Source organism: Dunckerocampus dactyliophorus, chromosome 1, assembly GCF_027744805.1.
Source record: "Dunckerocampus dactyliophorus isolate RoL2022-P2 chromosome 1, RoL_Ddac_1.1, whole genome shotgun sequence".
Classification (NCBI taxonomy): Eukaryota; Metazoa; Chordata; class Actinopteri; order Syngnathiformes; family Syngnathidae; genus Dunckerocampus; species Dunckerocampus dactyliophorus.
The window spans coordinates 13,727,442-13,742,002 of NC_072819.1; the positions used below are offsets into that span (position 1 = coordinate 13,727,442).

General features: G+C 43.4%; 1 protein-coding gene across 2 annotated transcripts in view; it reads right to left on the reverse strand.

The window, feature by feature from the left end:
• The window catches only part of itpr3 (inositol 1,4,5-trisphosphate receptor, type 3), a 39,493-nt gene extending 32,015 nt beyond the window's left edge, over positions 1-7,478 (reverse strand). The window contains exons 1-2 of one of the 2 annotated variants that reach the window (XM_054772959.1): positions 7,080-7,478; positions 222-292 (exon numbers count right to left, since the gene is read on the reverse strand). In XM_054772959.1, coding sequence (XP_054628934.1) covers positions 222-292; positions 7,080-7,171 — 163 coding nt within the window. In that variant the 5' untranslated portion in view covers positions 7,172-7,478. The remainder of the gene's footprint in view (positions 1-221; positions 293-7,079) is intronic. The other variant, XM_054772966.1, reaches the window with a different exon arrangement.
• Positions 7,479-14,561: the final 7,083 nt, after the last annotated feature.

Genomic DNA, 14,561 nt, shown 5'->3' on the forward strand with positions numbered 1-14,561 from the left:
CTTGGAGCTGTCAATCACTCTGATCTACTTCTTAACTAGATCACAGATGGAATCTGTGTGTGTGTGTGTGTGTGTGTGTGTGTGTGTGTGTGTGTGTGTTGATGCTCTGGACGCACATCACACGTGTTATTTATATTGCACACGCTTCACGCCACAGCAGTGTGTGCCCCATCTTTTCAGAGTAAAAGCACTGGAAATTCACATGATGACAGTCAGCTGACCTCTAAACTTCTTGGGGGGGTTATCCAGATCTCCAGCAGCTGGTTCCACCACACAGCGATCATCCACCAACCTACACACACACACACACACACACACACACTGAAATCATTGTTAGCAAATTTACTCTTTCATATTATTAGCACCGTTTCACTTCTTTTTATACTTGTACGACACTTAATGTTAAAACTTTGACTTAAAACATTGCCTGTACACTTAATAAAGCTTTTATGACGGGCACAGTTTGAACCTGGGACAGATACAGTGGAACCTCGTTGAGCGTACACGCCGGTTAGTGTGTTTTTTGGTTAACATCGAGACTTTATTAGTCAAAAAATATTGAAACACATATGTAGTGTTCTGCTCACTAGGCATCAGTAATGTTATGAGACGTGGCGTTAGATTGCATTGCCTTTCACACTGCATAGAGAGTGGCACCGAGGCAGCAGAACTGCGCTGACATGCCATGGATCAAATGGAAAAAAAGTTTCTCCTCACATTTTTGCCTTCTTTGTCCTTCTTCCCCACTATGCTTGAAACACTTTCCTAAGTTTAGAATAAGTAAATTGGAGAGGCTAACTAGTTAGCGGCGGCCATCTGTTATGTCCCTGCAATGATCCGGTACTCTGCGCAATGTGTTGTAAACAAACAATAACAGGAGCATAAAAGTGATTTTAGGTGTGTTATTTCATGTCTACAAGGCTGTAATAATGTTAAAACCGGATTTAGAAAGTCATAAACAGGTTTTTCTGTGCTCTAACTATGAAAATATTCCATTTAATAATGCTGAATCCTACTTTGCGGAAATTCACTTATCGCGGTCTGGAACCAGTTAACTGCGATAAATGATGAACGACTCTACATATAAATGATGAATTAAAGGGATGAATTAACATTTAAGGTTACTTTTACTTTAATTGAAGAAGTGACTCCTGACGTGACTGAAACCAGGAATGTGGTGGCGGCTGATCTCGCTGCCACATCATGTCTTTGGGAAGTCACGTCCATTTGTATGCATTTAGAATTGTTTTATGCATCCATCTATACATCCATTCATCTTCTACCACTCATCCAAGATATAAAACGTGTTAACATTTTTTTTCAACTGCTGATGACAATCATAGACGGATGACATAACTTCCAGTTCCGCTTGCCATTTTATTAGCTAACAGGATGCTAACAGGATGCTAACAAGGAAGGACATTTTGTGATATTTGTGATAAATTTAAAAAAAACCATTAAAAACACAGTTGGACTCATGGAGTATATTAATAACACAAGACGTGCGACATATTGTACGCTAACCGGAGAATGCACGCAAACCGGGCAAAATTGTGGCGTAAATTTTCGACGTTAACTGAAAGACACGCTAACCGGGGAGAGAGCTAGACCCTCCCCCAACACGTCTTTTGCCACAAAGCATCAAGACAAAAAGGACCAAACGTCCTTTTGTGTAGTTGCCAGGTGTGTGCGTTTTTCGTGCAGGTGTGTTATTCTGGTGTTTAGTTTGAACATACATTAACATCACGCTTTCTACAATGAAAATGTCACCACGTTTTGTTCAATTTCAAAGTAGCAAAATAAGCTCACTGAATGACTTCCTTTTGTTTGCGGCTCTGTTAGTCATTTCCTGTCAGACTCTCTTGCTGGTCACATGACGTTCAATACCTTTTGGTTTTAGCTTGTAATCTTTGTGTCCTACTGTCAAGTGTACACCTAGCCTTAATCTCAAATCTTAGCATGTTAGCTTAAGAGTTTGACAAAGTCTTAGTGTTAATTTGTGAGCTTTGACAAGAAGACGGCACACTTATTGTCACTTTCTTTTCTGAACTACTTTATTAAATCGCTTATAAGTAGCTATCACTGCTGTAAAGTGAGTGGTGACCAAGTGAAAGGCAGCTAGGATGCTAACATGGTTAATGGTGATGCTAAAAGCAGCAAGTACGCTCCAGTAGTTGCAGCAGCGGGAATAGGATGTTGTGGTGATGATAATGTCCAGGAGAGACTTCTCCAGTGTGACTACTGTCAATATAAAACAAACAGAATGTGTTTAAATAGTCCAATTAGTCAGGAACAACAAGAGGAATTATGTAACTTTCTGGACTGGTGTCACAGGTTAGACTTGTACATACCTGGGGCAGGGCAACACAAGAGCCTTCTATTTCAACTGGAGGGGGGTCTTCCCATGAGTCTTTGCTACACGTTGTGTTTGCTAACAGTTAACACGCATTATTGAGCTAGTACACTAGTTAGCTGGCTGGCACTGAGTTTTTTTTCGAACAACATACAACTTCTGATTAGTGTTTTCTTCAATCGCATCATTTTCACCGTCAACACACATCTGGAAACATCTGGAAAGGTCATGGCCAGATGAAGAAGTCCTTTGACATGAAGATGCAACTTCTTGACTAACCTCATCTGTAGGCTTGGGTATGGTTTTAATTTTATCTGATACCAGTGACAAATCTGCGCATTTGAAATGCTGCCGTTGGTAAAACAATGTTATAAATTCCATCCATCCATCCATCCATCCATTTTCTATGCCGCTTCTCCTCATTCGGGTTGCGGAGGTATGCTGGAGCCTATCCCAGCTGACTTCGGGCGACAATATGAAAGAAAATCCACAACAAACTGTCATAACTGTCACTGCAGAACCAGCAGTCAATGACCTGCTCATGTTGCTGCTTGTGATGTTCAGAATTCTGCTGTTTGTAAATGCGCCTCACTATCTGTGACCTTGATTAGTTGATAAAGAGGAAGTGATGTGTTGCTGTTGTGGACAATGGACAGCGTGACAGCAACATGTGTGTGCAGTTGGGTTGGGCATCGAGTCTCGAGCATCGATGGGAATCTGGACTAACACTGCAATTCTCCCGGGAACGTTCAAATAAATTTAATTCAATTCCTAGTTTCAATGCCCACTTTACCAAAAGAAATAGCGCCAAACACCAACAAAGAAGAAACCGGCAAGCACTAACAGTCAACAATCACCAACAAGTGAAACTTTTGGAGGGGAGTGTATATACAGCGGTGTGAAAAAGTGTTTGCCCCCTTCCTGATTTCTTTTTTTTTTTTACATGTTTGTCACACTTAAATGTTTCAGATCATCAAACATATTTAAATATTAGTCAATGACAACACAACTGAACACAAAATGCAGTTTTTAAATGAAACTTTTTATTATTAAAGGGAAACAAAAAATCCAAACCTACATGGCCATGTGTGAAAAAGTGATTGCCCCCCTTACACCTAATAACTGGTTGGGCCACCCTTAGCAGCAGCAACTGCGATGAAGCGTTTGTGATAACTTGCAATGAGTCTCTTACAGCGCTGTGGAGGAATTTTGGCCCACTCATCTTTACAGATTTGTTGTAATTCAGCCACATTGGAGGGTTTTCCAGCATGAAGCGCCTTTTTAAGGTCATGCCACAGCATCTCAATAGGATTCAGGTCAGGACTTTGACTAGGCCACTCCAAAGTCTTCATTTTGTTTTTCTTCAGCCATTCAGAGGTGGACTTGCTGCTGTGTTTTGGATCATTGTTGGTTTCAGCTTGAGGTCACCAACAGATGGCCCGACATTCTCCTTCAAGATTTTCTTGGTAGACAGCAGAATTCATGGTTCCATCTATCAAAGCAAGTCTTCCAGGTCCTGAAGCAGCAAAACAGCCCCAGACCATCACACTACCACCACCATATTTTACTGCTGGTATGATGATCTTTTTCTGAAATGCGGTGCTACTTTTATGCCAGATGTAATGGGACACACAACTCCCAAAAAGTTCAACTTTTGTCTCGTCAGACCTCAGAGGTCTTAATGTTCTTTTTGTTCAGCACTTATTTTCGTCTTGGAACTCTGCCACATGGGCTGTTTTTGCCCAGTGTCTTTCTTATGGTGGAGTCATGAACACTGACCTTAACTGGCAAGCAAGCCATCATCCGTGAATCACCAGCTTACCGTGGTGAAGGGGTTTGTGTGCCCGAGTGATCCCAGGAGCTATGTTGTCTGGGGCTATATGCCCCTAGTAGGGTCTCCCAAGGCAAACAGGTCCGAGGTGACGGGCCAGACCAAGAGTGATTCAGAAGACCTTTATGAACAAACACATGAGGAGAGATCGCACCTCACCCGGACGTGGGATACCGGGGCCTCACCCTGGAGCCAGGCTGGGGGAGGGGCTCGCAGGCGAGCGCCTGGTGGTTGGGCTCTCACCCGTGGGGCCCGGCCGGGCTCAGACAAGCATAAGGGTCCGGTGCATTGTGCTTTGGGTGGTGGTCGAGGGCGGGCGCCTAGGCGACCTGGTCTTCAGCGGCCAAATCTGGCATGTTTTTGCCATTTGTGGAGAACGGCTCTCACTATGGTCCGCTGGAGTCCTAAAGCTTTAGAAATGGCTTTATAACTGTTTAAAGACTGGGCCATGGCCATGTAGTTTTGGAGTTTTTTCTCCCTTAATAATAAAAGCTGTCATTTAAAAATTGCATTTTGTGTTCACTTGTGTTGTAATTGACTAATATTTAAATTTGTTTGATGATCTGAGACATTTAAGTGTGACAAAAAAATAAGAACTCAGGAAGGGGGCAAACACTTTTTCACACCACAGTATTTATTCCATTAAGACAAGCTGTTCATTGCATACACTAGACAGCACTCGTATCCAGGTTAATCATGCTAACAAGGTACCCTCTCCAAGATGGCCACTCAAGTCCTCCTCAACACAAAGTCTCTCGTTATTTTTTTACTAGCTACGACAACATAATCTCTAACATGACTAACTACACTACAAGTATTTCAAAAACAGTCGCGGAGTGGAAATAATAATGGAAAGACTGGCTGTCCATTGCATACCATAGCAGCAGGTAGCGCTGTGACTGACTAGCACGCTGTAAGAAGCCTGAACAAAAGACACAACCACAACACAAATTTACACATTACTTTTGTAAAATCCATAAAGTTAATGTGTGAATAAAAGTTATTTACAAAAATATACTTCTTAAAAACACTACACCTACCCACTTTGATCATGCTAATTAGCTAGCCTCCTCTCCAAGATGGCCGCTGTTCTTAACAGCACCAAGTTATTTTCTACTAACTATTCCAACATCACAAGACCATCACTAATGTGACAAACTGCAAAACAAGGTTTTTTTTGTAAAACAAATTCGTCACTTGGGTGAAAAATCAAGCTGTCCATTACATGCAGTAGGAAGCACTAGCAGCTAATCACACAATCCAGCTAGCCGCCTCTCCAAGATGGCCGCTCATGTTCTCTTCAAGGCATAGTTCAGATTTTTTGACATGAGGTTGTATGACATCCCCATCAGCAGTGGACTATTTCAACAGTGACTTACCCCCCCCATTTGGTCCCTTGAGTCCAGTCCTGGTCGGATTTCCATGACGAGGAACGTAGTTCTGCTTAGTTGCTGGGTCATTTAAGTAAAGAGTTTGGCTTCTCAAAACAATATGCGTTCAAAAGAGTAATACATTTACATCCTAAAAATGCCTCCTCCAAAAAAAAAAAATCAGACCTCACAAATTGCTCGGCTTTACATTTGTCTCACGCCGTGCCCCTGCGCTCTGTCGCCTCTCCATTCGTGTGTATGTAATGAAGACGCTCGCATCTTTTAAACACATAAACAAGATGACCGCGGTGCTCTGTTGCGGATGAAGGTGCGAGCATCTTCACATACACACGAATGGAGAGGCGACAGTGTGCAGGTACACGGTGGGAGACAAATATAACACTTAGTGATTTGTGAGGTCTGATTTTTTTGGAGGAGGCATTTTTATGATGCAAATGTATTACTCTTTTGAACGCATATTGTTTTGAGAAGCCAAACTCTTTACGTAAATGACCCAGCAACTAAGCAGAACTACGTTCCTCGTCACGGAAATCCGACCAGAACTGGACTCAATGGACCAAATGGGGCGGTAAGTCACTGTTAATATAGTCTACTGCTGATGGCATGTCATGCAACTTCATGTCAAAAAATCCAAAATATACCTTTAACACCCGTCTCTCGTTATTTTTTTTTGACTAACTATTCCAACATGACAGCGTCATCTCTAACATGAGTCGCCACTTCAGAGTGGAAAATAACGGAAAGACAGGCTGTCTATTGACATACACTAGAAAGTGCGAGTAGCTAGGCTAATCGTACTATCTACGTATCGTCTTCTCCAAGATTTTTTTTGACTAACTATTCCAACATGACAGTGTCATCTCTAACATGAGTCGCCACTTCAGAGTGGAAAATAACGGAAAGACAGGCTGTCTATTGACATACACTAGAGAGTGCTAGTAGCTAGGCTAATCGTACTACCTACGCATCGTCTTCTCCAAGATGGCCGCTCAAGCCAACACCAAAGTCTCCTGTAAATTATGTTTTTACCAACTATTCCAACATGACAACATCATCTCTAATGGGACTAACTACATTACAAGTACAGTATTTTAAAAACAGTCACCACTTCAGCCTGGAAAATAAAGACAGGCTGTCCATTGCATGCCATAGCAGCAGGTAGCGCTGTGGCTGACTAACACACTGAAGAAGCCTGAACAAGAGACACAATCACAACACAAATTTACAAATGACTTTTGTAAAACCCATAAAGTTGATGAGCAAATAAAAGTTATTTACAGTAATGTACTTATTAAAAATACTACACCCGCCCACTTTGACCATGTGACTAAATTTAAACGCATTTTTCATGATGATGTTACTTTATCAACACAAAATAATGATGTATTTCATTACTGAATGCATGGAAAGAAAACACAGTTAAAACTTGTTTAAAATACAACTCTAAAGTGTAACAGCTTTCACAGAAGCTGTCAAGTGTGCGTGTGTGTGCGCGCGCGCTCACCCCAGGGTGCTGATGAAGCCATTGACCGTGCCTTCGGCGTACAGAGACACTAGGTCTCCAATATGCAGGAAACTGGACGCACTGTCCGACATGCTGAAACAGCAACACTACAACAACTTGCAGCTTCTCCACAAAGTTGTTCAAGATGCGCGCTGCCGTGCCGGCTTCATGCTTAATGTTTAGTGTTTGAGTCTTGCACTATGCAGAGTGAACACTGACTCCTCCCTCTACCCGCCTTGAGGCTGCTCCAAGCAGGAAGTTAGCGAGGTGTTGATAAGACAAACGCGCGCCCGCGCGCGCACACTGTGCATGTGCTGGACGTGCACACGCCCGTTCGACTGCGTCTAAACAAAACATTTGTTGTTTTCACTCTAAGGCGCCTTTCGCTCCAAACCCGGAAGCTTCACCTGAAGTCTGTGTAGGTGCGCGGGAGGGGGCGGTGCTTATATTTGACCCAATTACAGTGGAATCTCCTGGTAGCTGCTTCACAGACGTTTTTTCGTCGTCTAGAAACAACTTTCCCCCATAGGAAATAATGGAAGTAGAAACAATCTGTTCTAGACTGTGACCATCAGGCAATGTATACGTAAGTGTATAAAGAAGTGAAGCACACTACAATGGAACAAATCAACTTGTTCTGTTCAACGGAAAACAAGTTGTTGACATTTTAAAATATTTAAATAGTTCTAAATTGATTGTACAGCGGGAAATGTGAGCATTGATGCTGTTACCTAGTGGTGTCTTAAACATATTGGACATAGTTGTCACATTGTGTTTATGTTGCTATGTACTTTTAATAAAGTGACACTCACCAACACCAGTTTGTCACTGTAACCCATCTGATCCGCCCCTGCACGCGGCTGGGGTTTGAACCACAGTCTACCGAATGAGGGTCGAAAACGCTAGGCATTGAGCTACAGTGGTGTGAAAAAGTGTTTGTCTCCTTCCTGATTTCTTGTATTTTTTGCATGTTTGCATCACACTTAAATGTTTAAGATCCATTAATCCATTTTCTATGCCGCTTCTCCTAATTAGGGTATTCGCGGGGGTATGCTGGAGCCTATCCCAGCTGACTTTGGGCGAGAAGCGGGGTACAGCCAGGACTGGTCGCCAGCCAATCGCAGGGCACATATAGACAAACAACCATTGACACTCACATTCATACCGATGGACAACTTAGAATCGCCGATTAACCTAACATTAGGCTCTGCTTGGTCAAAGTAATTTTAGTCAATAATTGATCTTTAATGAAGTATCACTCATTTTGTACTGAGCAGCCAGAACCTAATTACTTCCATTTCCCGTTCTATGGTTACATCCCCCACTTTCAAGGCGTACTTCTCACAAAATGTTTGCTAGAGGTCCACGTTGTACAACCACAGGGTTTTCAACGTGCCATCACACCCACCATAGATTACCTTCCAGCTGCATCTGACTTGTGTGTCGAACATGTGGGCGTGGCATGCTGGGATGCCTGGCTGCCAATCACCACCCACCAGCTCGAGTCTACAAGTGAGACATACACGCACACACACTGCACACTGTGTGCATGTACGTGTGCAAGTGTGTGTACTGTATTTCCTGTCTGAGTTGTTAAAGCAGCAGGAGCCAGGATGACACACACCAGTAAAACCGATCAATGGATCCCACATACACACAGCGGGAGTTAATGTGACTAGGTTACTCTGTGGCATCCTTTCAGAATAAAAGCCCAGACAACAGCTAGTGAAAGCAATAGTTAGGTTATTAACTGATTTGACATTTCACCTTCTTACTAGTGAGTCTTACCTCAGGTGATCATACTGAGGTCAACTGCTACCAAAAAGGCTGCGCTATCTACCTCATATGCGTCCACCAAGTGTGGAGATCATTGCATAAAAATGGCAGGGGAAATGACATCTTTGGGGTGTTCGACATTGCTGAGACCTTGACCTTTGACCTTTATGCTATTGCCGACATGAAAGCAAAGAGTGGAGAAGATCAAGTACTTCTGTGCAGAGTTGTGACAACAAACATGATGTAGTGAGGGCAATGACGTCCATCCATTTACAATGCCGCTTCATAATGACATCCCATAAATTATAATTTAATAGATAATTTAAAACTATTTTGTTTGTCATTTAATTTAATTTAATTAGTAAGTTCAAACTTAATTTTATTTGAATTCATGCACAAACAACAACAACATGACAATTAGTATTCTAGTCAGTGCATGTAAAGTACTGTGTGCGCGTGTGTGAGGGTGCCATGGCAATGCAGCAAACAGTCCAACAGTGTGATTGTTAGTGAACACACATCTGTGTGTGTGTGTGTGTGTGTGTGTGTGTGTGTGTGTGTGCGTGTGTGTGTAAGACACACATTGTGGACTCTTTTCAAAGAAAAAAAACAACTCTAAATCAGGAGGCTTCACAAAAGAGCATTACTTTAACGGGGTCCGTCCAAAGTCTTCTTCACAGATGGAAGTATTCCTAGCAACAGCAAGACAGTAAGAAGTCATCTTACACATGAAAGACAGACATTATTAACTGTCGCGCTAATGTAAAAAACGTTAAGCACTATCAACAGTGGTAAAAAACAATGCCACTTTAGGACCCCAGGAGGGTGCTATGTTTATGAATGATGATTGTTAATTCAAGTTTAATCAGAGGTCACGAGGAAATTTCCTTTCAAGGTCAAAGTAGCATTGTGCACGCTCGTCATGAAGCCAAGAAGGCCAGCAGCTTGGGAGGATTTAAGCAGGATTTGACAGAAAGATGTAATTTTCACGCTCCAACATTTTCCACTTACACCCCCCCCCCCCCCACCGTAAGGTTTGTGTGTGTGTGTGTGTGTGTGAGAGAGAGAGGGAGAGACTATGTGCATATATGGAAGCGTGCACGAAGAGCGCCATGCATGGCCTGCCACCTGCCAATCACAGCAGCTGATGCTCTTATGGAAACACCAGGAGAGGATTTATTTAACATCCGAGAAAGTCAAAGATCAAATGACTTCAAGGCACTTAGCTTGCAAGGCTACCGGCTAGCACAACACAACAACTTTTTAACATCAATAGATTTTCCTGGTGTCCCGTATGAAGTATGAAGTATGAAGTATGAAGTCAAACAATCAATTAAAACATGTTTCATAACATCATGGTCACAACGCATCTCCATTGGTTGACACAACTTACTTCCTGTTCAGACCACACCTCCTCCACAGGACACACATTTGTCCCTATATCAGCATTTGTCTGACTCCTGTCACATGGGAGGAATTACAATGCTGCCATTGGTCTATGTTCATACATTTACAAGCACATTGCAATCTGGAGTCCTTACAATGAGTCATCTTACAGTGATCTAATAATAGGTCTGGGTCTGTTTGTTTCAGCAGCAGTGCATCATGGGACAACAACACTGCTTCTTGGTTGTTTGAGGGATGCTAAAGTGCACAGCAATGTGTTTGTGCGTTGAAGTGATGACCTCTTTGTGGTCCCTGATCTCAGACAGATAAACACTGACCTCTGGTGGCAGAAAGATGAGGTGGCGCGCCGACAATAAAACGGCACTCGGTGGTCTTCATTAGGTACACCATCTAATAGCTTCAACATAAAAAAAAAATGCCTTTACAAAAATACTACTGTTCACTTTTGGTTGATTAATGTAACAACGTGTTTTGTATTGTGTGCTGTACCACCTAGAGTCATGGAAAAATGATAAGACCACCCTTGCTCCTTCAGGTACCTTTGTTTGTTTTCACAATGAAAACAAAACAGCTCATAACAGTTAATTTTTTGGCAGTACAATGCTATAGCTGTAAATGTAAGAATTTAAGTGAATTTGAATATTATCAAGAAAACCAAGGAAGTTGCTAGATATCAACTCTTAAATTAAACAATTATTATGAGCTATATTTGTTATCGTCATTGTATTTGTCCAAACAAATGTACCTTTAATTGTACCAGGCATTACAACAGATCAATAAACTGAAGAAACAAGGGTGCTCCAATAAGTGTTTCCATGACTGTAGGTTCCCAAAGTGGGGTACAAATCGTGATGGGGGTACGTGAATAAAAATGAAAAACAATTAGCGCGTAACACTCACAATTACGAGTGTGCCTGAACGCCTCACGGCGAGAGAGAAACGCAGCAGAAACCAGACAGTGCATGAAGTCGTTCATTGCTCTGTGTGTATTATATGAGCAAATAAGTAAGTTTGGTGGTTATTTTGTGCATTAAGAGTGTTTAAACTTGGAGATTTCATTTATAGCGGTGAAAACCTGTCACTGTGAGTGGGGATTTCCCCCAAAAATGAGGCTTTATCTTTGGTTTTACGCATTTTTGTACGCATCTTAGGTACTTGGTCGTGACTGTTAGACTTTCCCCTGCAATTTGGTATTAATTAATATGCAGACTTAAACCATAGCCATCGTGAGTGAACAAAAAAAAATGAAGCTCAATACGGAAGGATGCCAACAGACTGGAATAAATGATCTGTTTATCAGTGCTCATGTGACCATGCAAAATACACATTTTGACCCAAATAATTAATAATTAATTATGTTGACTATTTAAAGTTAATTAAGATAAAAAGGTTTATGTTTTTACGTGTGCAGGAGTAGGGGGTGCATGGCTTCAGGTCAAATGTCTGAAAGGATACGCGACTAAAAAGTTTGGGAACCACTGCTGTACCAATATGAGGGCTGTTTCTAATATTTTGACCACCTTATTTAGCTGCATGAGTAAACAACACACTGCCACCTTGTAGTGCAACATGCTTATATTAGAGCAGGGGTACAGAACCTATGGTTCAGGGGCCAGATGTGGCTCTTTTGATGACTGCATCTGGCGCTCAGACATTTCTTAACGCCATAAAATGTATTTATTTTAATTTCTTCACTGACATTTTAAAGTAAAACATCACAGTGCTGTAAATAACGTTGAAAATATAAAACTTTCGTATGCATTTTAATCCATCCTTCCATTTTCTAGCGCAGTGCGGATGGCCAGAGCCAATGCCAGCCCTATATTTTCCGGGTCAGACTGTCGCGTTCTGGCTGTGGAGCTGTCGAGTGCTTGACCCCCAGTATGCAGAGACAGGCAGCGACGGGAAAAATACAAGTCTTTTAATTAAGCAACAAAAAAAATATACTTGAAGTCAGAGGTAGTATAGACCGCACGGGCGAAGAGCAAAGGAACAATGAAGCAGCGCCGTACATGAGACGACAGCTTTTAAACAACACTAATTGTAATTGTGGCCAGCTGTGCAACATACCACTGGGGTGAAGCGGCTTGTTAACCTGTCAGGGTTTTCAGCTCCGAACCGTGGTAAGGGCGACCTGACTTCAGCAAAGAAGGAAAATCTCTCGTGTTGCTTCTGACAACTTTTATTGATAACGCGACCGCTGGAGAGCCGCTCCGAACACACCACCCAGTCTCCTCCCTCTCCCGGCCAAAGGTCATACAAGCCCCCACTACATAGCTGTCCAGGCGATGCCCGTAACACTACCCCCACTCTGGATGATGATTAGTCCCTTAACATACTCCAGGACACTTTAGCATCACCTGTATTTATACACTTCCCTAAAACCATCCATCTTTTCACAACCCTGGAAATAACCATACAATGAAAATAGAAAGGCAAAGGAAAAGTCCCTAACTTGTCCATAGCATGTGTTGCTTATCTATTCCTTTTACAATACTTCAAAAAGGAGAGAACATATACGTACACTGAGTGGTCTTAGGTGTGCACACAACAAAGAATGCAAGACAAAGGCATTTCAATCACAACTTACATTCTTTTTTTTTTTTTTTTTTTAAACATGCCTTTCAACAAAGTGCAAATGCAACATCCCTCAGGAACTCTTTTCCTCTGAGGGGGGCAGCGATCCGCCTACACCCCTCCTCAGGCTATATATACACTTAGGTGGACAGGCGAACCCAATCCCCAAGCCAGCTGGGTGGCCTGCGGGCCCTCCGGCCCCTTCGTGCCAGCATGGGGGTCGCAGGAGGCTGTCCGACTTGCTGGTCGGGGGGGCGCGGGGTCAACGTCTTTGTCAGGGGAGCTGGAGACTGGCCACCATTCCCCGCCACCAGTGACGACAAATCTAGGTGAGAGCCCGGTGCAGCCCTGGCTGCTGAGGTTTCCCCGACGTCTGGTGGCGTATCCCACAGGTCGACGGACCCGAGATCAGGAACTGTGGAATCTGTGTCAAGCAAAGGGGGTGGCACCTCCACCGGCGACCAGGCGTCCGCGTCTTTATGGGCCCAAGAGTTGTCCAATGGCGTCCGGGAATTGTAGGGCTTTAACTTGTCATGATGCACCACCTTGGCCGTCGATCTTGGACATCTTTTGATCCGATAGACCATGTCGTCCAGCACACCCACCACAAAGTATGGGCCCTCGTAGGAGGGTAAGAATTTCCGGACTTTATTCCTCACTCTCTTAGTCCCCTTGATGAGGTACCAAACTGCGTCAGCGATTTTGTATTGTGTTTGGCATATATTCTTGTCATATTGCCTTTTAGCTCGTTCAACGGATCTTCCAAGTGCTTCCCGAGCTAGTTGATGAGAAAGCTCCAAACGCTCTCTGAGCTGCATGACGTACTCAGGGAGTGTGTGAACATTGCCACCGTCCGGGGGCAGTCCAACAACCAAGTCAACAGGCTCAGTTATTTCTTTCCCAAAGAGCATCATGTTTGGGGTGAGGCCCGTGGAACTGTGGCGGGTGGCTCGATATGCCATAACGGCATAAGGGATCATCAAATCCCAGTCCCAATGGCAGCGCTCAGCAGTGGCGGCCAATATTTTCTGCAAGGTGGCATTAAAGCGCTCCACTTGACCATCTGACTGGGGCCGAAATGCAGTGGTGTGTGTCTTCTCAATTCCTAGCAGTCCACACATCTCCTGGAACACCGCTGACTCGAAGTTGGTGCCTTGGTCACTGTGTAGACTATGAGGAGCACCATACCTACACACCCACTCAGCTGCAATTCGTTCCGCAACAGTCACTGCTTGTTCATCGGGTAGCGGGTAGGCCTCCACCCACTTACTGAAGTAATCTTGTACTACCAATATGTAACGGTTGTGCCGCTCTGTCTCATTTAAGGGGCCCATCAAATCAACTGCCACCCGTTCCATAGGGGAACCCACCCTCACAGTTCCCATGGCCGCTTGGGGTGTCTTTTTGGGCCGACCCTTGGCGGCACAGCTGGTACAGGTTCGGCACCACATAGTAACATCGTCTTTCATGTTGTACCAGTAAAATCTAGTCTGTAGCCTGGCCAGTGTCTTTTCTACCCCAAAATGCCCTCCAACAGGGCCGTCATGCATTTGCCCCATAATGTCATTACGGAATGCGCGGGGTAGCAGAATCTGGGGATAGAACTCTTTCCCCTCATAGCAATAATATCGCCTCATCACAACTCCTTCTGTCTGATACAGTCTTTTCCATTGCGCCCAATAGGCCTTGGTGGCTGAGCTAAGGTGAGCTAATTCAGCCCAT